The following is a 22,777-nucleotide window of genomic DNA, read 5'->3' on the forward strand; positions in this document are numbered from 1 at the left end:
TTTGGCGTGGCGTTTTGTGCTGCGGGCAGGTGATGGGAGTCCTTCGTCGGGCAGGCGTCAAAGGCAGATATGAGCTCTACCTGGGTAAATAAGTATAAATAGTTCTCTTTCTGATATGTGACCAGATTATTTTCCAGTTGATTTCCAGCCAAGGTCCCAAGTGGGCCACAGATCAAAAAAAGATAAGGGTCAGTTACAAGGTTGAGCTCATTCGGCGTTTCCATGGTAACTGACCTCCAGCATCCCTGGGAGGACGGCACCCAGCTCCCCAGGTGACATTTCTGCTGCCACGCCATCAATCCGCTGCCTTTCACCACCGGGGCCGCCCGAGCAGTGGGGAGCCGCGCCGCACCGCGGCTGTGCCGCCGGCCAGGGAAGGGCTCGGCTCCGTCCTGCGGGATTAATTACAGAAACGCACCGGAGCGATGCGGTCCTAACAGCGGGACAGGGCCTCAGACAACAGCGGCAACGAAGGGATGCCATCTGCACAGCATCGCCCTGTTCCCACCCAAACCTCTGCGAATGCGCCGTCCCCCTGCGGCGCTCCCACCTTGGGCTCAGCCCTGGGCTTTGCCTTCACCCTGGGGTGGGTTGCAGTGAAACCAGCAGTGCGGCGCTGCCAGCCGGCTCTCCCGCAGGCTTTGTTGCAGAGGGGTGTCCATCACTGTCGTCCTCAGCCCCAGCCCCTCGCTCCTCCGCAGCCACATGGAAGAAAAGCTGGGGAAGCTCCTGTTTTTCCCCTGCTATAAATTTTTCCCTTTGCTTCCTTATTTACTGGGGAATGAATTGCATAAACAGAACGGTTTCATGCAGTCTTCATTTTATTTCCCTGCGTTCGTTCCAATTTGTATTTATTTCTATTATAATTAGAGCACTCCTTACATGGCCCGTTTATTTCTACCAGATTTATGAGGTAATGGACAAGAGAAGGTGTTCTGTGAACATGATGTTAATGCTTTGTTACCCTGAATTACGGATTTTCAAAGTTCATTAAAAGTGTGTTTAACTCATGGATGTGTACATCTAAGTACAGCAAAGACGTTCCCTTTTACTGCCTTAATTTGCTGCAGCAAGGTAGCAATATGCTGCTTTGGGGAGCAGTGCTACGGGATGGACACGTTGTGGGGAGCGAGCATCAGATTGCCCTACACGCTATCTCAAATTGGGACTATTGTGGGTATATGGGAAAAATTTGCTTTATTAAATCAAGTTGAAGTTTTAACTAACAATGAAGACAATTCCATTTTTATTGCTCCAGTTCAAGTTTGTCTTTGGTTTGATAATATGTCGGTACATGACAGTGTTAATGCATCGTTTTATATTGCCATTAATATAGTTATAATTAGAAATGCAGCTGATACAGTACACGGGTTTAATACAGCATTATTAATTATACTGCATCCTCGCCAGGAGGCTGCCAGCGTCAGTTCTCTTAGAGGCTCAGAGGCTGATTGTAATATGTATTAAATGCACATTGCTGCAGCACAAACAGCTTTATGGAGAAGCACATTCCCACTAAAACGGGCAGGATGAGAGCGTAAGTGCTACTAAGCACCCTATCAACACATTTAAAACTATGCTGCAAATGCATTTGAACTTGCAAACAATGAGCGGCGTGCTTCACCACTGCAGTTCAGCCAGGGCTGCGCAGCCCCCTAATCCTCGCTAACAGGCAGTAAATTATGTACCTCAACATTTATACAAATGCCTGCCTTTGACATCAGTGGGCACCACCCAGGTTTCACCTTCAGGATTCAGATAATCAGCTCTCGTTCCTACTGGCTTCCCTCAAGACCAGTATGGAAATAAGTATGTGTCTGCCAGGGATCAAATGCTTTTGGAGACAAAAGTAGGTACTGAAAACATTACAGGATACTATCATCTCCCCATGATACTTTTACACAAAGCGCTCTGTTCCTCTTTTGGCCTGACATAGTTTCAGCCTGACAGAATCCAGCAGGCCTGCTTGTTTTAAACAAGAGCACATCCTATTATTTTTTTGAGAAATGAAGTGTAAAATTAATGCTTATTATTTTCAGCTCGGGAAAAAAAAAAAAAAAAAAAAGCAAGAAACCCAAGATTCTTGTTTGCTGTGCATTGCTCGTTTAGTGTTAAAATCAATTGATCCCCGCACAGATACACTTATGGAGAAATGGGAGAAGATCTAGCACAGCGAGCTGTGAAAATCTGCATTTTACTTTACAAATGAGAGGGGCTGCATAATTCACTTGAGTTATGTAGGTCTCTCATAGATGCCTGTCATATTAAAAAAAAAAAAAAAAAAGGAATAAAAATGAGGGAAATGATTATATGTTTTGTGTTCCTGCCGCCCGGCGCCACGTGGTCGACTGGAGCGTTGGCTGGTGTGCTGCATTGTCAAAGAGCCGCCCCGCGCGCGCCTATATCATCGTATATAATTCAGGAAAGTTATTCTCCAAAGGTGACTGAGTACCCCTACACATGCACCGTGTTGCTGTGTAAAATAATATGCTGTAAAATGCCACGGAGAAGAGAGTGATTATAGCAGCAATTCTATCTATATCTTTGGGCATTTTCATATTTTGAATACACATGCATGAAAAGAGAAGCGTTTGTCATGCTAACCATGGTACTTTTTTCCCCCTTTTTTCTTCCTGGATGGTTTTATAGACACAAGAAATACATAATGGACTCCTGTGGGAGTGGAATAAAAACCCCCACCGGTGAGGAGAAAGCCTTATAATTCAGAAGTGGATTTGCAAATCAAAAGGTCTTGCCTCGAGTGGGATAAATTTCCAGATCTGCAGGAACCCATTATGTTTTATTATTTTTCATTCGAGTTTTAGTTTGTTTGTTATGGGTTTAACTATTTAAAATACTGCAGGGATCAGCCAAGAAAATACACAATCTCTGTTACCTAATTAAACATACCAAGACTGTAAAAATATACTTCAATGGAAATGCTGAATATTGTTCTACTTTTTTAATTTTACTGAAATTGTAGGTATTTAGGCTGCAAAAGGAGCAGTCTTCTAATCAGCAGTATGTGTCTGTCCGTATTTATGAACACACGTGCTCACACAGGACCACGGGCTGTACATGAATCACTGTTTTCCAAATACCCAGTATGTGGAGAGTAGAAAATTAATGTCAAACATGATTTCTCTGATTTACTCGCAGAAGGAATTTGTTCCATTCCCCCAGTATCTGCTTTGTCCTCTCCAAGTTTATTGCAGTGCGCGGCTGCCGTAGCAGCTGTGTGCTGGGCATGCTCGGGATGCTCGGCGCGAGGCGCGGATCCCTCCCCCTGCTTTCCGTCCCTCCGGAGCAGATGGGAAGGGCTGCACGAGGCCAAAACTTTTCAGGCGAGGGCCTGATCCAGGGAGGCAGCCTTACGCCACAGCCGGGGAGAGGGCCAGGTTGGAAACCCGTGCTTCAGAGAGGACAATATGCCCATCCGTGCGGGGTGCCCACACGGAGGGTTGCAAACCTCGCTGTGTCCTCGAGCTATCCCGGTGCCCAGCCACAGCTGCCCAGGGAGCTGGGGGAGCTGCTGCTGTGGCACTGTCAGCACTTTCCTCTTTCTGCTCCTGACTCTTCCCTCTCTTTCCCTTTTCCCTCCCTCTCCCCCCCCCCAGCCCACCCGGTTGCCTCTCCCCACCCCACTCACCGCCTCCCCTGCACCGCTCAGGTTTCCCAGCCATGGGGCAGTGTGGGCAGCTCACCACCTGCTCTGTGCAATTTTTTAAAATTATTATTATTAGTAATAATAATAATAATTCTCTTTTTCCTGCTGCCCCATGCAGAGCACCTGTATGGAGCACCCATCCAGCCATGCGTGCCCTGGGCATTGCCCCTCGCTGCAGACGTGGCAGCCACCGAGCTGCTGCTCCAGAGCTCTCTGTTTGCCTGTCCTGGTCCTGGAGCACTAGTGCTCACCTGCCCACCTTGCAAAAGGGCTCTGAGACCCTGGGAGTACCAAAAACCTTATAAGAAAATAATTTCCCTCTGTCTGACCGCTTTAAAACTAATTTAAAATGTTTGTAAGTAAAGACTGTGCTTTTGGAGGCTCACATTGTTTGCAAGGTCCCACACTGTCTGCAAGAGGGCAACTCACTGTGTAATGCAGTCAGTTCTTAGGTATCTTGGAACTAAAAATTGAAGTTAGTGAGGTTTGAAAGTGTAAAAACAAAGCTGAGTGTAAATCAAAAGACAGTTTGTTTAGTTTTAAAGATGTTCATGACAATTTCATGTGTGCTGCCATAATGAAGGGAAGATGTTTTGAGGAAGTATTTGCAAAAAACACCCACAAAATCTTTAAAATGTAGATGTTTACTGTTATATATTAAATATGTATTATAAACCTGTTTTCTAAATTTCTACTCCTCCCTCATTTCAAGCAAACCAAAAGGTTTCTTTCATGTTTATTGAGGAAATTGACTTAATATGACTTCAATACCTCAAAAAAAGGCCAAAAATATGGAAGTGGGTAAACAGAGAAACATGCCATCTTACAAAATAATAATTGTTGTTATTTATGTTCAGCTAGAAAGTAAATGCTTAAGAATGAATAAAGCTTAAGATACGTGATATGGAAATTATGCTTTAAAATGACATTTACATCCCTTTAATGGTCTATCTGCACCTTGGAAGAAGTTGAGAGAGGGAAAATCAAGGCTGACACTGGTCTGGGCTCCTGCTCTTCTCCCATAGTTTCCTCCTCCTCTGTGTATGCGCAGAGGTGAAGCAGCCTGCTTTCAGTGGTGTTGGTTGAACTCACACTTTAAATGCTGTCAGAGAGCTCAGTAATTCACACCCAGCGCAGCCGTGTCCTTCCTCTGCGGCAGGACGCGAGGTGGAGCGGCACGGTGCCGTCAGGAGCCCGGCCGGGTGTGCAGGCTGCCGGCGGCTTGATCCCAGCCCCGCTTCCATCCCGGCTGAAAATGAGTGCCCCTAAATGACCAAGTGACTTGGGGCCCCTAAGTGTGACTTGGTGCTGCTCACCTGAGCGCTTCACACGAGTGGCTCAGCCGGCTCTCGTAGCGGGGCCATGGCGATGGCTGCGGGTCCGTGACGTTGCGCGCGCCGGCACCGGCGTTTCTCGCTGGCTGCTGCATCCCAGACGCTAATGTGCTGTGTCACTAACAAGTTGTATCATTTGAACCTTGCAGAGGAAGGCATCAATCATGAGTGCAAGCTGTGTAACCAGATGTTTGACTCTCCGGCAAAGCTCCTGTGTCACCTGATTGAGCACAGCTTTGAGGGGATGGGAGGCACATTCAAATGCCCTGTTTGTTTCACAGGTAAGACAGGGAGACCGAGACAAGCCTCAGTGTGCATGGCTTGATCCAGAAATGACACTCAGGGGATTTGTAAAATACTGTATGCCTCTTCTCAGGAAGAGAAATACTATGCTTGGAAATGTTCAAAATAGCCCTGTCTAGAACAGCAGCACTGGGTGTTTGACACCGTGCAGCGCTGCCCAAACGCAGCAGGCTGTGCGGTGCTGCTTGCGATGAGAAGCCTTTCAGCCTGCACCTTGTGCTCTGAAGGGGAGATGGGTCTCCAAGCACGCAACTTGCAAGGCATGGACCTGTTCTTGCCAGCCCTCCCACACCTGAGTGAGGGCTCTGTCTGAGGCCAGTGGTGAGCCTCACATGAGTAATGGCTCATAAGATCAAACCACACAACAGTTAGTTCTGACAGCTCCTCTCTCAAAGATTTCTTTAAGGCCAGCTTGCTCATCTTGGAGCATTTCCAACTCCTTTCCTAACAGTGCCTATCTGAGTGCCTGCTCTGTGTCCTTCCCCATGGTTCATTTTCAGCTGTCTCACCAGTGTAAGTCATGTTGGGTGAGCTTGCTTAATGGATCTGCAGGATGCATTTTAAGGGTGCCTTTTACAAACTTTTCAATAAGTTTCCAAATAGTTACCATCTAACTGCTTAGAGATGACTCTCACACACTTGTGGCTGTGGAGCAGGTGTCAGTAAGGGGCTGCAGGTCAGCTCCTGCAGTTCCTTAGGATTTGGCCCACAGGTTGAGAACCTGCTTCTTGCGAGCTTGGAGTTAACTTTTCCTTTCCTGAAACATGCCTTACTGTAACTCTTTGACTGCATGTCTTTAATTCTGCTGAAGAATCTTTTTTTCATATACCAGTGAACAGTCATATAAGATGAGACAAAAATTAAGCAAGATGTTTTTAAGCAGCTACAGCTGGAGTTCAGTGTCCTGCACTTCACTTGTTGAAGTCAGGATAATTGCCAATTCAAAATCATAATGTAGGTGTTGTTATTTTTGTAATATTTTTAAATGATATTTTATTATTTTTATTTTTAATACTGAAAGGACAGCCCATTTAGAAGGTCTAAAAATTGTGACAGTCTGCCCTTTCAGGTTCACGTGCCTGGTGTCTGCCAGAAATGCTGTTCTGGGCACGCATCTTCCAGACCAGCCACCAAGGCCTCTCCTGGCCCAGTTGTCCTGCATTAAAAATGCATCCAATGCACCTGCCGTGGGCCCAGGGCTCCCTGCAGGAGCAGTGACGTCCTCTCCTCAGTCTGATGATTGAGTTCTTCCAGTCACCCGTGGACAGTGTTAGCTTTATGTGAAATATCAAAAATCCATACAGGATTTAGAGTCTGTTAGAAGTAAGCTGACTGCCAGCCTGGAGACTCTAAATTGACTACTTGTAAGGAAATTCTGCTGAACCAAGTGTATTGGCACTTCTCTGGCTGATATCCTTGGATTTTCTAGAGTCTTTGAAATCATAAAGTGCAGTTCAGGATGGGATGTGTTATATGAAGCAATCCTAACTAATTGTTCTATGTTATTTCAGTTTTTGTACAGGCAAATAAACTGCAGCAGCACATCTTTGCAGTCCATGGACAGGAAGATAAAATTTATGACTGTTCCCAGTGCCCACAGAAGTTCTTCTTTCAAACAGAGCTTCAGGTATGTTTGCAACAGGAGTAAAAGCAAAGCTAAAGCCTTTGATTTGTCTGTGTGCAACCATCACCCTTGTGCAGTGTTTAGAAAAAGTGCACAGCCCCAGTATGGTCTCTGCTCCTGCTCTTAAACAGTCTCTCAGCTGCCTTCTGCCACCCTGGGTGCTATCAGGAGAGAAGGGTCTCAGAGCATGGCTGGAATAAATAAATAAGACAAGACAGATATCATGATTCTTTGAGTATTTCTCTTGACAGTAGAGTTGCTACTTCCTGACATGTCTACGTCAAACACCTTGTAAATAATTTCTTTTTCTCTATTAATAATTGAGGGACTGATTAACATACAAAGACTAAGCAAATGGTAGGCTGCCCCCTCCCCTTCCTTGCTGCTAAGTCACATGTAAAGGAATTTTCCCCACCTAGGTACAAGAGCAAAGCACTGGTGCAGCTGAACACAATGCTTCATTAGAGGCTCCACCAAGACAATAGCACTTTAATAAGCAGCAGCTTGTACAAACCAGGTGTCACATCCTGCTTTCCTAGGGGGCTACAGTCCCTTCAGCTTTAGCCCCTGCAAAGCCGGTGCTTGTCCTGCATTCCTGGCTGCAGCAAGCGTTTTACGGGGACCAGACCCTGATTGGGATGTGCTGCTGGAGCTGCTCTTGGGGTCCTGGCCCCAGGGATCACTTCAGGGCCCCGCTGGTGAGGCTGGGTTTTAAATCACACTGATCCTTTGATGCTAAACCCTTAGATGCTACAGCCTCTGTGGGGCATTAACTTTGTGCTGCTCCAGCAGCAGAGCCAGGTCCTGTGGGCGTGCTGCCTCCCAGGGAAATGGGCTGCTGAGCTGCAGCTTTCACAGGGCTCACGGGGAGGTTGCTGCCCTGGCCTTCCTCGTCAGGCGTGTTTACCTGCGCAGCACTGCCACAAAAACACTGCTGCTGTCTGCTGGCAAATGCAGGATTTTTACAGGGTGGTACCGTATGCCTCATTTAAATCTATTAGCTTTATAAACCGTGATTTACTTAAACTTTAGAGGGTTTTTATTTATCTTGCTGAATTCCCAAGCTGCTGCCTCTTGTGTCGTGCTGTCACGCTGTGGAAGGATGGTTGATCTTTTCACTTTGTTGATTTTATTTTTTTGTCTCCCAGGGGAATCTCTTCTTTCCCTTGTTCTAGCAACCTGATTTGCATAAGTGTACAAAAGTTTTAACTATACCTTGTTAATATTTTAATAAAGTCAGCAGATTTTGGTTTGTGTGTTGTCACTACAAATGTTTTATAAAGGCAGCAGTGGCTTGCAAAGCCAGCTCTGAGTTTTCCTCCCATTTTTCCTTTAAAGTGGTGTTTGGTCAAGATGCCAGCACAATTAAAATGGGTGTACTGGCTTCCTAGGCCACTGCATTAACCTTTACAATCAGATGGTCAAATAAAGAGAACCTTGGAGAACCTTGTTAAATTATAGTCTTAACAGTGGCTTTTTTTTTTATTATTTATTTTTTTTGCAATTAACAGTTTTAATTACATAGTGTTTCAATTCTGAAGTGCTGTGCGTTGCAAAATTGCTGCAAATAGCAGCCTTAATCAGATAAATTGTAACTGTAATTTTCCAGTTTCCATGCAGGATTGGCGTGTGTTTAAAATTTCTCTGCTTATAATAATTACACAAGTCGCTTTGAATGGTGTTGGCTGAATGAAAATTCAATACTTAGCTGCAGAGTTTCAGTCCTTATTTCAGGGCTGACTCGAAAAGGTGTTTACTTGATGCCAGGGATTTTATTAATTCGGATACCTGAGCCAAGGAGGACACACAATTTGTGCATAAATCAGTTAGAAACGCTCAAGACTCTTGATCCAGTCTGAGTTGCATGATTATCTCTCCAGTTACTGATTTGCAAGCTATCTGTTCCAAATTCCTCAACTGCGCATGATATTTTTGTTAAGTAAGGAAGACTCAGTATTATTTTAGTGAGCCAGTTGTTCAGTTGCTAGTTAGATGTGCATAAACCTTAGTAGTGCAACTGTTCTTAGGTGGGAAAATCACCGTCCATCAAATGGTTCTGCTGGATGGATTTGACTGTTCAGTTCTGATCTTGCTTTCCCACTGGTGTAAACAACAACTATTCCTTTTTAGTCAAAATATGAACCTATGCCTTGTTTATTTCTGCATTTTTTTAAATGAAACCACTGAAAATACTTCTGGGGGGGAGGGGAGAAGGGCATTCAAATATTTCATGAAGAAATTAAGAGGTATGCTCACAAAAAAAAAAAAAAGGAAAAAGAGGGTGGAGAAAATGACATGCAAAGCAGGAAAAGGCAACTTCTAGAGATGTCTTGGGCTAGGAATTAGCCCTGCTGACTTGTAAACATTTCTTTGAACAGTTACCTTGAACATAATGCATGTTAAGAAGGCCATATGTGTGCTGTGTGATGGAAAAAGGTCGCCACTCTGAGCGTGCAGCTTAGTGCTTGGGGCAAATCCTGCTTCAGCAGCATAACGCTCTTAAAACTCTCAAGCCCTCCCTTCATTTGTAAACTAGCAGTTGTGTTTTAGTAAGTGTTTATGCTTTGTTTGCGCTGTCTGATGGAGCCATAAAACCACGGCTTAAGGAAGCTGGGAGGAATAGGGCTGGCTTAATAAGCTGTGGAAATTCTGGTGTGAATCTGGAGTGATGAGTCAGTGAGGTTATGCTGATACTGCCAGAGGAAAAGAAAACAGAAGTTATTTAACTGGTTATGTTATCTCACTGGAAATGAGGAAACAAAACACAGCACGGTTAAGTATGAAGCACAGTGGAAATGGTACGTGTGATAACCCAGGGTGCCCTTAGGGCAGGGGAGGAGAGGCAAGCAGCTCCTAGTTCCTCACATCCTGTTTGCAGAGACTGACAACCATGAATATGATGAAAATACCCTGGAAAAAAAAAAAAAGAAGTAAATTTATACCTAATTCATAATACATCAAGGCTGTGGCATTTCATTCCTCCTGCTGAAGTGTGCTTACTGAAACAAGCAGAGAGGTGGGCTCTGGGGGGTCCCTCGCAGGTAGGGCAGAAGGATCCCTTTGAAACCGAGCTCGCTCTGTGGGACTGGTCAGGAGGTGACTGCCTGCCACCGTGGCACACAGGGGGGTGAACCAGCTCTTTGACAACTGAGATCTGGGGTTTTACTATGTAAAGTGTAGTAGGGAGCTCTGCCCACTCCAGAGATGGGTCAGAAATCATGGTTCGTAATGGGTGCTGAGAATTATGTTTGTGGCATTATTCACGGCTGAGCAATGTATCTGCTTGATCACTTGCATTGAGAATTATATTGAGCAAATTGTGACTGAACAATTGTTGTTATTATTATTATTATTTTTTTAAAGAAACTTTAGGAGGATTTTTCATAGGTACTCTTTTGCCACTGCTTTTTCCAGGGAGCCATCACATAACCAATGAAGTATTTGCATTTAAAGGATTAATTCCTGCTGTTTGCTTGTGTACTGTTAATCATACCGTTTCCTTCTAAATGATTACAATTGATGAAAACTAAGGCAAGGGATACAATAAACAATGCACAAATAATCCAGGTACCGAGGGAGCAGGGTACCTGCCAGGTCTTTCCTAGCACAGGTGTTCAGGTGTTTTATTGCCTGCTATGAATAAAGGGCTTTCTCTTCTGCTCAGATTTGGAGATATGTCAAGCTACTGAATTAAGAGAGCTTCACTGGAGGAATTTGCTGTCATTTCAAGTGCCCAGGTTCTTTAACTGTACGTGTATCAAAAGGAGAGTGGCTACTATGGCTCATTGGTTAACACTGTGGTCTGTCTCCTTCCTCATTTTGTTTTATGTGAAAAGCTGGCAATTTTCATATATCTATAAACAGGCATGAGCTGCTGCACAGAAATTGTACTCATTATATTAATAATGATTTACCATGAACGTCCTCCAGGGGCTTGATTTGGTCCACATCAAAGTCCTTGGGATTCTTTCCGCTGATTACAGCAGATCAAGCCCTAAGCAGGTTTTCTTTTTAAAGTCTGCTTTTAATGTCAGCTTGATGTTAGATGAGTCTGCTCTGGAGCTCTGTATCCTGCCCAGGAAAGCAGGGCACCGTAGTGATGCACCGCAGGGCGCTCTGTGTCCTGATGGGGACATTGAGGTGCTGCCCGTAGCCCTGGTGGCTTCCCTGGCAGGACTGCTGGTGGGGCCAGAAGGAGCAACAACTCCAGCCTCTCACACCGATGGTCCTTGGGCCATGCTGCGGTGTCCTCTGTAGCAAGTGGGGAGCAGGAGAGCCCCTGGGCTTGTACATGGCCCATCTGCACCCGGGCATGGCCACAGGGCTCAGTTTACCAACAGTGGTTGGAGCACAGAGGAGAGACTAATGAGGTCTTGGGTCTGGACCCAGCTATTCAAACTCACTTGGTGGTTAATGTCTCTAGCTCCTACTTGAAAAATGGGCTTCACCTACTTGCTGGAGGTATGAGGAAAGCTTACTTAAATAGGAGTAAAATGTTTCTTGCAAACAGCCCAATGAGCCTGCAAGACCCTGAAATATCTGTGCTTCTGGGCTTAAGTGTCCATGAAGTCAGTGAGAGAAATGCAAATCTGTGGTACTCTGATGAAGTTGCAGAAAATATTTTTCCCTGGGGATAGGGGAGGATGGCAGGACAAACAGAACCTAACATGCATCTGTCTCCGAAAGTCACTTACCTAACCCTGCGTGGCTGACTGTGCATGACTTAGATGTTAAGCACAGAAACCTCTTGCTGGAAACAAACCACGAGCTCTGGGTTTCATATGAAGTATCAAAAAAAATATGTGCAGAATTAATTTTCTGTAAGTAAAAATCCATTTTTTCTTTTGAACAGAATTTACATCTCTGCATTTTAAATACATACACATACATACACATCTCTATATAGTGTTTTTCCTCCTTTTAAAATCCTGAAAATGGTCTAGTCAGTTATTTGAGCAGATTTGGCTAGTGTTTCTCAAAAAATGTTGCTATGGTGCTTAGAGTATTGTTAAATTTTAATTATTAGTAGTTACAAAGCTAATAAATTACGGGAATACCACAATCTATTCCAGTCATATTGCTGGGTTTCATTCAGACGCAGTCAGATAATTATAACTAACAATAATTAAAAATTAAAAGTGCTGTAGGCACATACCCATCATGTTGAGTCTGTCTGCCTGAGCGTTCTTTATGGACTGTGAAACCAGAAGTTTTACCTCTGCTCTCGTGTCGCAGCGATGAAGAATTTTGCCTCTCAGGTCCCTGGCTCTCAGTACGTGTGTTTAAAACCAGCGGAGGAGGTCCATATGGCTGCGTACGGATTTGGGGTTAGGAGCAGGCTATCTGATGACCAAAGCTGGAAGTGCCCTTGCAGACTATGTGGGAATGCTTCTGGGGCTGTGCAGGAGCTGTGGCTGAGGTTTCGTCCTGGGCCTGACTCCCAGCGAGGTGAATGCTGTGTGTGAAAGCAGGGGGGGCACTAACACAGTGCCGTGCACTTGGCAGCACCTCTTTTCCCAGCACAAAGGGAGGCGGCAGCTCCTGCCCCTCTGGGTGGGGGTGCCCTGGCACAGCCAGGCTGCTTGGCCTTCCTGCTTTGGGTGAGGATGGTGCAGAAACCCCAAATTGCCCTGTGTTTGCCATGGTGATGAGGTGCAGCATTTTTTTTTTTTTTTTTTTCATTTGAAATGAAAATTCTGATCAATATATAGCTGCATTTTTGTCATCTCTGAGGTGTCTTAGTGAGGCACAGAGAGATCTCTCCAGTCTACAAAGACCCACTGGAGACGACGCTTGGAAATATGAGCAGCCTGTCCCATAACAACAAAAAAGCCCTCCTTCATTTCTTACCCCATTAACGCTGTTCTGTGACCAGCCCTGGCAAACAAAGTGTGTGCAACTTGGCATTAACAAGTGCAGAAAACCCCGCGGTGATGCGGAGTTGGGGGGGTGGAAAAAAGGGAGCCAGGTGAAAGGCATCGTTTGAGTCATTAATGCACTTAAGCGCACCCAAGTGTCAACATGTGTGACCAAGTGTAAGGAGGCATGGCGTTCCAATGTGGCAGCGCTGGCACACAGAAGGGGCTTCCTACAGCAGGGATGGCACTTGGATTCGCTGCTCAGGCTGCCCAGCTAAACCCGCCGGTGCCTGTCATCTATGCCCTAGGGCAAGGGTCCAACCAACTTTTGCGTAGGCACCGTGCCATCCCAACAGATGGGCGGGAGTGTAAGCCGCCAAGAGACAATGTATATGCATCAATTGTGTTTATTGAAAGCACAATTCCTGGCTGGAAATGTCCAAATGTCTGTTTATTCTGAGCTAAGATGCCTTTAGTTAGTGGATACGGAAACACAGCCTAGTTCTGAACCGGTTACTCTATGTACACTGCAAAACAATGCAGACGTGTGTGAGGTGCGCTGGTTCTGGAGAGCCCCTGTAAGGGTCTGTCCTGGCAGACACCGTCCCTCCCGAGGCTGTGCTGAGTGCTGAGGTGCTGCTTGCCCCAAGTACTGGAGACTAAATTCTGTGGGCACTGCACGTAGCTGTGCCAGTCACTGGTGTGGGGTAACGATGTGCGAGGACCCCGCCTCTTGCACTGGCAGGTTTCCCTCCGAGCACAGCTACACAACCTCCCCATCGCACCCAGCGGTGGAAACCACTTCCACTTGTGGGCGACACGTTAATCCTGACCGGTTCACACATCCTGGGTGAAGGTTTGGTTTTTCCATGTGGCAGAAAGAGAAAAAACACACAATATGTCAAATACAAAGGGGAAACCTTTATAACATGATTAACTGCCAAAACACAGAAATTCATGGAGGAATCCAGAGAGGAGTTAGTAGGTGCATGTTAAAGGATGCTTCTTTCCTGTGGTTGTCGGCTTTACTCAGTTAAGACTTGTCTTGACAGCACAGCTTTCAAAAACACTGACTGCTCTCAATATACGATTTGGTATTAATAAAGATTCTTGACTTCTCTGTATAAATAAATAAAGCAGCAATGTTTTACCTCAGAAACACTAACGCAGTCCCGTCCTATTGGAAATGGGATACATGGGCTATGTAAGACATCCATCCTTAGCCGAAAGGAGGAAGCACAGGAGAAGAAATGAGAAATAGATTTTCTTTCGGAAAGACCAGATTGCACTCTCTGGTCTGGCGATAACAATTACTAATGACATTTAGAGAGAAATTAAGGATGAGAAATGCAAGTTGGCATTTCAGCAGTGCCAGTCAGTAACATTGCATCAGAGCTCACAGGAGAGATGAGAAAAAGTTTAGGGATGGAAAATTAATTTTGTTATGTCAACAATTAGCAAATACCTTTTCTTCACTCCTTACCACACTATCACAAATAACCACTGTGATAGTATTTAGCAGCTTCTCAGGTGAATGAAATAGCACTTTGGAAGCCTTATTTCTGGAGTCAAACGCACAAGATGTGTTTTGCTCCATTTTGCTGAACAATGAATGATAGAAAACCATTCAAACTGACCAGGGAGGGAGTAAATGAGCTCTTGGATGTGTGGTTGCAAGAATGCTCTGTGTGGTTTCTCTCTCTAGATCTGCTTTTTTTGTTTGTTTGTTTTTCTATTCTTTGTTGTTGCTTTGTGTTGTTGTGTGTGTGTGGTGTTTTTTTTTTCTTTCTTTTTTTTTATTATTATTATTATTTTATTTTTTTTTTTTACAACTGTCAATGAATTAACCATACCAGCACTCTTTCTGAGGTTGTTTTTACAAATTTGGAAAGGCTGCAGTTGAACAATGTACCCAGATTCATGCAGGAAAATATTGGAGGAGCCACACTGAGAGCTCAGGAAACCTCAGACCTTCTATTCAGCAGTCCTTCGTGTGTTTGTAAGGGGAAATTCTTATCCCCATAGGAAGGTGGCAGAAAGCCTTGTTTCCTTCTGCTCTGCCTGGAGCCAAGAGCAAAGGGGCCGCAAGCTGCGGGGCTGCGAGCATGCCCATCAGCACAGCTGGCTGCGCGGCCGCGGCGTCCTTGGGGACGGCAGAACCAGGTACCATTGCTCAGCCCTCCCGCCATCAGGCTCAGCAGCACATGCCTTTCCAGGCTGGGCAGGGTCCTTATAACAGAAATAATATTTCTGCAGTGTATAGGCAAAGAAAAGAATCCCCTGCACATGCACACAAAAGTCTTGTCACAATGTGTCTTTGTATTCACTGATGGGGAGAGATCTCTAACGCAAGCACTTTGATTTTCTTGTGCTGTAGTAGCTGCTGGGGAGCGTAGTTTGGGTTCTGAGCTGGGATTAGCTCTGTTTCCTCCTGTGAGTGTCGCTATCGTCCAAAGGAACTGACTTCAGTTTTCAAAGGAGCAGGGATGCTGCATTGGAAAGGGCAGAGCACAAGCGTTATTTAAGGAAAACCGCGGAGCTCGATCAGCCTCTGTCTTAAGCAGCTCAGCCAAGGTGGTGTACAGCATGCTCTTAAAAGTTCGGTTTCTTCATTTGCTTGCTGCTAGAGCAAAATGGGGATGCTTGTCCAGACATAACAGTATATGCCTGAGTGTTTTCACAAGAAATGTCTAGATCATTAAATATAATAGGTCTCAGCTGCAGTTTTGATCACTGAAGCATGCACACAATTCATCACAGCAAATTAGGTATGTCTTTGTAACTTATCTTTCTGCAATTTGCTGGCACTTTCAGAGAGCTGAAACTTATATTGTATGTGCTGCAGAAGCCATTTCAGTTAAAATATTCTGTGTTTATTGTCGGAGAACAAGGATTCTCTAATAACAAAAACATGGAGCAGTCTATGATTCTGCTCCTGCATCTTGCAGAACCGGCAGTAGTACCAGCAGAGATCCCTAGCCACATTCATTATTTATATATTTTAGTGAATTTCTTGTCTGCAGTAAAAGAGATGTAAGCTTCAACATCAGGCTGTTTGTGCCAAATTCTATCCTGCAGCCCATTCAAGAAAGCCGAGGCAGCCGTGGTTCTCAATTGTTACACACACCATTTATCTGATTGGAGTTTTGTCCTCTCTGGCTTGCTGAAATGTTGCTTGTTCTTTAAAAGCTTAGTTTGACCTTTGGAAAGAAAAGGTATTTACTATTTTATTTATTTATTTATTGTGGAGAAAGCCAAAACCAAAGCCTACTTAAATGGAAATTGGCATTCAAAAGCAGCACAGTTACTGAAAAGCATTTACTTTATTACTAGAAGAGGACAGACGCTAGTAGACTTGAAAATTACCTTTCAGTGGATTCATCAGTTTCAGTCACTAGTTAGTCTGTGAACAGATGGATATATTTGTAACAGTTAACACAAATTTATAGCCTGGATTTTTGCATTTGCCTCAAGAACACTGCTGTCTTACCTGCTGACTCGGTTTGGATAAGTATTTTATTTATTTTGCTTTATCTTCCTCAAAGAGGAGATGGTTGTTTTTCTAATTGCAGAGGTTTCTTGCGTCATAGGAAGGCAGTCAGTTTGCAGAGATGTGAATGATGTATGGCTACAGTGTAAGGAAATGTTGTAAGAGAATCCCCCAGTACGGCTGCCGCAGAAAAAATAAACATCTCAGCCCAAACCTAGATAAGCCCCAATGGACTGCGAAAATCATTTTCAATAACCAGGTATTTTTAACTCTGTGTATGAAGGCAGTAATCAGTTGCCTGTATTTGCATCTAGGGTCTGCCACAGTCTAATTGTCTCCTTTTTTCCCCAGAAATTTAAGGCTACTGGTTAACAGAGCAATGCATTAAACATTCTGTCTCCAAAATAGGAAGAAATACTGCCCTAGCCTCTACCATGTGGCATCTTTAGGTTTCAGGGATTTCGTTTAAATCTGAAATTTATGTCCAGGAGAAATAAATTATTAGATTGTAAAAGCAGCTGGGGAGGGAGTAAACATAGTCTCTCTTGTCCTCTATATCATTTCCCCAGGAAGATAATAAATGTATGGCAAGCGTCTTGTGTTTCCTCGGCCGTACAGACGTTGTGTGTGCATTGTGTTTTAGATGTGAAGCCTAAATTTCAGACAGGAAATCCTGGATTGATGCCGTATGGCTGTTTCCTACCCCTGCGGTGCCGGTGGAGCCTCTGCCGCTACCGCCATTAGAAGGAATCTGCAAAACAGCTCCACCAAGAAACTTAAAAGGCCTCGGGTGTACCTCTGACCAGCTGAGTAAGGGATCGGGGTTTAACCCGTGGGTTTGTCTCCCGGGTCAGTGCGAGGCAGCAGGAGCAGTGCTGTCCCCATGGCTGCCGCATGGAGCTGAGGACAGGGTCGTGCCTCACGGCCAGCTTTCCTGCTGCTGCCGTAAGGAGCACGGGAGCGCCGCTGGCTGGTTCCTCGCCTGCTCCCCCTGCCCCGCGAGGTCGGACACGGCCACGTGCGGTGAGTGGCCGGGAAACAATGGGGCTGGGCGAGAACAAAGGAGGAACGGGCAGGCTGGGAGCTGGGAGCTTGCCTGCACGCAGCTGGGCCTGCCTGTAGGACTGTGGCTGCCAGCACCTCCGTGCCTCCTCGGGAAGGCTGTGGGTGCTCAGCCCGGGCTCGGCTGGGAGCTTGGCTCTGTGCTCAGCAGCGTGCTCGTCCTGACGTTGCCTTCAGAGCACTACGGTCAGTCGTACCCTCATGCCTGTGTAGCTAACGCTCTGTTTTAACATCATATTTTGAGGGTAGTTTTGTATCACACCTCGACCTAAGGAAGGAATATCATTTAGAAAGCCGTTTGTTCCCAGACTGAGCCTGTGCTGTGCTTTCTGCCTACGTTAAACACAAATGGCACGGCTTGTGCACAAGTGGCTTGTGCACAGGGTGAGCACACGTGTGCAGCGACCCGACTCGCACAGTAAATGCTAACGGACTGAATGCTAACGCCTTGTCCTTTCTTCACATGTTTCATGTTGATGGAATAACTCGCAGTATACTAAGCTGCCTGTACACAATGAGGTGATGAGGCTTTGCTGGAAAAATCTAGCTGATACGGATAAGGCTGCACCTGCCGTGGGTTCAGCATGGAGATGCCTCATGGCTGTGTGCGAGGTCAGCCTGGGTTCAGCAAGGCTTCGTCACCCTGGCTCTGCACGAGCCCAGATTTGGCAGCAGCAGTCCTGAGCTTATCCACTTGGCCGTGCTTGAGCTAATTCTCAGCAGAACGTCTTCTGTGTCCTCCGTGCCATGTCCTGGGCAGGTGGCACAGACACCCCGAGGTCACCCCCGCAGCGCCTGGCCGCTCCGGCTCTGCACGGCGCAGGAGCAGCCCACGCGCTGCCCACGCAGAGCCAGCGAGCTTGTGCCCGACCACTGAGCCCCCTCTGTTTCCCCTCATGATGTCTGTGAGGAGATGGCTCGCGTTGGTGATATTTTGGCCCTGCTTTTCCCTCTGGGAACCAGTCGTCCTGGGCTTTTCATACTACCTACCTCCGGGGTGAGTTCCTGCGGGCAGCGGGCTGGTCACAGTCTGTCCTGCACACTGCTGCTCTGCCAGTGGCATGCACGCTAATGGGGCGGCAGGTAAAGCGCTTCTGTAAACCATGGCCTTGCTGCTTTATAGCTGAGATTGCACTGGAGGATTTTATACCCCTTTGGAAATAAGAAATGGGCAGTAACAGCCTTTATGCCCAAGGCGGCAGGTCACTGACCGCTTGTGTTACCAGGCGGAGCAGGATGCGGGTGTCCCGTGACGGGGATATTTATCTGCCTTTAAGAAACACGTATCCATAACACAAGGCAAGACAATCTGTCACATCAGTATCCCATCAGAGGGAATTTTACTTCAGTTGCTTTTTAAAAGAAATCCCAGATGAGAGCTGTGATAGCCTGTAACCCAGGTGCCGACAGGTGCAGCCCATCTGAGTGAACCCGCTCTGTCTGCTCCGGCTTGTTTGGTCCCGGAACTTTGTCCTCAGTGGAGGACATTGCCCGAGTGAGGACTGCAAGATGTGCTCCTCTTCATCTTTGCATTAACACTTACAGTCCAGGCTGAGACTGTTTTAAACGCAGTCCTTAACACCAGGAGCACCTAACTGTTCCAGGAAAAAAAGCGACAAAAAATCAAATGCTATTCAGTGACCCTTGGCATGCTGAGGAACAGCAGGGCAAGGTAAGGAGCCAGTTTTAGGTTCAACTTTGAATCTCCTGGCTTTTGTTGGTTTATATTCCCATGGAAACAGCCCTTCAATGAAGCTTTTGTCTATGCATTTTGACTGGTGAGTGCTAAAGGTACTACGTAAAGCATTTTCCTTTAGCTTTAAATAGTTTTTGAGAAAAGAACGTGAGAGGATGCTCTCCTGGTCCTACAACAGAGAACAAATCAGGAAATTAGTGCTTATAGTAGAGCTGTGAAGGGTCCCATAATGATGATGCCAGGCCTCAAAGAAATGAAGAATTAACTGGCTTCTGCAGCCTGATTTACCTTAGGCCAAGGAGGGATTAACAAGATATGCTCCAGATATGCGATTTGTTTGGAGCCTATTTGAGAGGAATAACTAGGAAGCACTCCTGGAAAATGGTTTTGCCTTGCAAATGGTTTTCAAATGCATCGCTTCCCTGCTTGGGACCCAGAAGTGGATAAAACCTGGGTGGCACTGGACGTGCAGTGGAGCTGGTGGTGTGGCACAGGAGGGGGCTGTGCATGCATGCAGCAGTGGTTTCGAGCAGGTCTGGCCTGGCTCGAAGGTCCGAACGGACTGGAAGCACGGTGTTGGTGTTTGTCAGGGAGCTTTGGAGGTTACTTTGGGCCCAGGCAGAGGGTTTGGGGACTGCTGCCCCCTGTGTGGGCAGCCGTGGCCCAGAGAGATGGGGACTGCCCATACCGAAGGCACCCCAGGCAGTCACGGGGCTGCATGCGGGCATCCTGCTCACAGCCCTGCTCGGGCCTGCAGGAGCACCGGGGTTCGCCCAGGCAGACCCCAGGAGGCTGGGGGAGGAGCGTAGGAGCTCCAGAAATACTGTTTATGTGCTTCTGATGGTGGTAATTAAATTTGTCCCCCTCTCTTCACGTTAAGAAGCGCAAGGTTCTTCCCTCTGCTTATTTTGATCTTGTGCGTGGCGCGCTGTAGGCTAGAGCCGCACGGATGCGGGCACATTTGCATTTCTGAGTAAAATTCTCAGGAGCACGCAGTCCCCCAAGACAGGTATTATTAGCTCCCTTGTTTCATTGGGTGCCTCAGTGAATCCGAGTGTGTTTACGGTGAGCTTCTCTAACAGAAGACTCTGGTTATTTCTTAATAATATATTCTCCTGTGGTTTTTATTTCCAAAGTGCCGTGGTAAGGAAATTTTCCCAAAGGCTTCGGTTTTCTTTTGTGCTTCAGCATTTTATCCCGTGTTTTCGGAAGGAGCATATAGTCTTTTCAGTAAGATATTTAATCAAATATGAGAGGCTATGCCGGGCTTAAACTAGCATTTGGAGTTCTCTTGTAATGGGATCGCCTTGTTTTGTTCTGAGTTTTTAGAGAGCACAAAGAGATGGCAGGCCTAGAAGACTGATGGTACAGAGTTATTAGTCTCACATGGAAAGGGGAAAGCACCTTAGGTGAGTTGTCAAAGTCTGATTAGGACTGAGCAACCTGAATTAGAAGAGAAATTAAATTCATAAATCATCTAAAAAATCCTTAGCTAGCGCAAGAAAGGGCTGGCACTGGGAAAAATAGCTATAAGGAAGGTATTTCTATTAAAGGTAATTTTTCACACCCAGAATAATACAAATGCCTATCAAAATTCAAGAATATGTTAAAATTAACAAAAGCGGTGTTAAGTATAGAGATAAAATCGAGGAAGTGTATTGCTCAGGCTGTCCAACGCAGCAGCAGAGCCCGCAGACCCCGTGTAGGCAGAACAAAGGCAGGCGGTGGGGGGGTGCCTGTGCGTGTTTGTCTGGTTTTTAAGGAACAATGCCCGGGCACTTGCATTTCAATATAGAAAAACGCAAGCGATAGAAAAAGATTTATAAAAAAGCCAACAGTGTTCAGTCAGTCACGTGCGGATCAGCTTTTTTCCCCTGTAAATATTTTACGAGTTCAGAACCTATTGACTCCAGACAAAATGCCCGCTCGGGGTGGCTGGTGCCGCGCGTGGGTTTTGGGGGGGCTTTGCCCGTGGCGTGGGCTGCCCAGCACGCCCTGTGGGCAGCAGCATGGGCCATGGCAGGGCCACGGGCCGGCTTCCCACTGGCAGGAGTGAGTGCTCCTGTGTCCTGGTGAGAGATTGAGCAGTGTGTTTGGCCCCAAGTAACCAAGTCTGTGCATCGGAGTAACTGCGGTGCAAATATTCCCATCGGAAACAGCCAGCTTAGCTTTCACCTGACACCAAACCTCCAGATGCGTCATCTTAGACACTTGAAGTGATTTTTTTTATTTTTTTTTTTTGTTCAATGCATTGTAAAGGACAGCTTCCTAACTGCATTTGTTGAAGTGCCATCTCAAAGTGTGCTAGTGCTGGGGCTGACTGACGTATGGCAAGTTATCAGATGCTCAGAGATGTGAAGGAGGCAGTAACACAGGCAGACTTCTCCTTTCACAAAGGAATTGCCACCTTTCGTTTGCCTCTACCTCGATTTCAAGGGATTCTTCAGATAAAGAAGGGACATGTGAACCTGTCTTGCCTGACAATTTTTTTTTATTGAGTGCCACGATAACTTGGAGTTCACTTGTTACAAGCATTTTATGTGGTGGGTGAAGTATCAGGGGAAAGGGAAGAAGCGATGCTGTATTTCCTGGAAAAGGGGGTTCTAAACATATAAATGTCACAGGGTAGGAGTTACCTGAAACAACTGGAAGGGGAATTAACACCTGGTTTTATGGGAAACATTGGTTACCACTATCAGTTTTAATGAAGTGTATTAACTAAATTGTGTTCTGAGTATTCATTCAGCCCCGTTTATGGCACACTCTTGAGTACATTTACTGTTTGTCAGAAGTGCAAACTAGTGAACATATGAGGCTTTAAGACAGGCCATCTGTTAGTCTTAGACCCTTGGATAATTGTCAAACAGTTCTAAAAATAAGCGCATACAAACTGCAAGGGGGTGCAAAGGTGATTTTTCTTTAGTCTAATAGCAAAGGGAAAGTAACAACCAAAAATTGAAAATAAAAATAAATAGGCTTATCCTGTAAACCAAGCTTGCTCTTCTTTTCTCCCCTTCTTTCTTTTTTTCCCCTTCTCCTCCTGAGTGTGCTTTTTTTTTTTTTTTTCCCACTTAGGGTTTTTTTTTTTTTTTTTTTCCTCTTGCTCTTCTGGGTCATGGCATCCCCTGAATGCCTCTCCAGTTTAGGATTAGAGCAGCACCAATTTAAGGCTCACAGCTTTCCATAGAGAGCATAATCTCCAGTGGCTAAAGCAGGGGTCGTCTTGTGTCCTCTGCCTGAAGTAATCTCTTTATAAAGTCAAGGCGTAAAGATTTTGATCTCTGTGGATTGCTGTTAGAGGGAGATACTACCTGGACACGTGTGTGCGCTTATGTACATACAGCAAGGAATAATGCCTGAGAAATTCTTGGGCCAGTTTGAATTCAAATGATACAAAGCATTTGAAAAAAAGAATGCTGCAGATGGTATTTCATAAATATTTAGACACTGCAACTTCTGTTTGTAGCAGTTTGGAGTTTTTGTTTGGTCTTTTTTATACATATATGTTAGAATGTGAGACTTGAACCTTGGTCTCAAGCCAGCAGCTGAATGTGAGGTTTAGGTTTTGACTAGAAACCGCACGTGTTGATGTTAAATGGAGGGATTGTCCCCCCCCAGCCCTGCTCCATGAGGGACAGAGGAGGGGGCACAGCACAGTCGCTGCCAGCCAGGAGCCCCCAGTGCCTGGTGCGGCCTCTGGGGAGGGAACCTGCCCCGGGCATGGGGAGCAGCTGGGAGAGGGG

The 22,777-nt window shown here is 45.8% G+C and overlaps 1 protein-coding gene across 1 annotated transcript in view; it reads left to right on the forward strand.

Annotated features, from left to right (window-relative positions):
* Nucleotides 1-22,777, forward strand: part of ZNF423 (zinc finger protein 423) — a 208,163-nt gene that overhangs the window by 180,729 nt on the left and 4,657 nt on the right. The window contains exons 7-8 of the mRNA XM_084294973.1: nucleotides 5,151-5,282; nucleotides 6,816-6,931. Of these exons, the coding sequence (XP_084151099.1) occupies nucleotides 5,151-5,282; nucleotides 6,816-6,931 (248 nt within the window). The remainder of the gene's footprint in view (nucleotides 1-5,150; nucleotides 5,283-6,815; nucleotides 6,932-22,777) is intronic.

This window comes from Netta rufina (genome assembly GCF_964035555.1).
Source record: "Netta rufina genome assembly, chromosome: 13".
Lineage (NCBI taxonomy): Eukaryota > Metazoa > Chordata > Aves > Anseriformes > Anatidae > Netta > Netta rufina.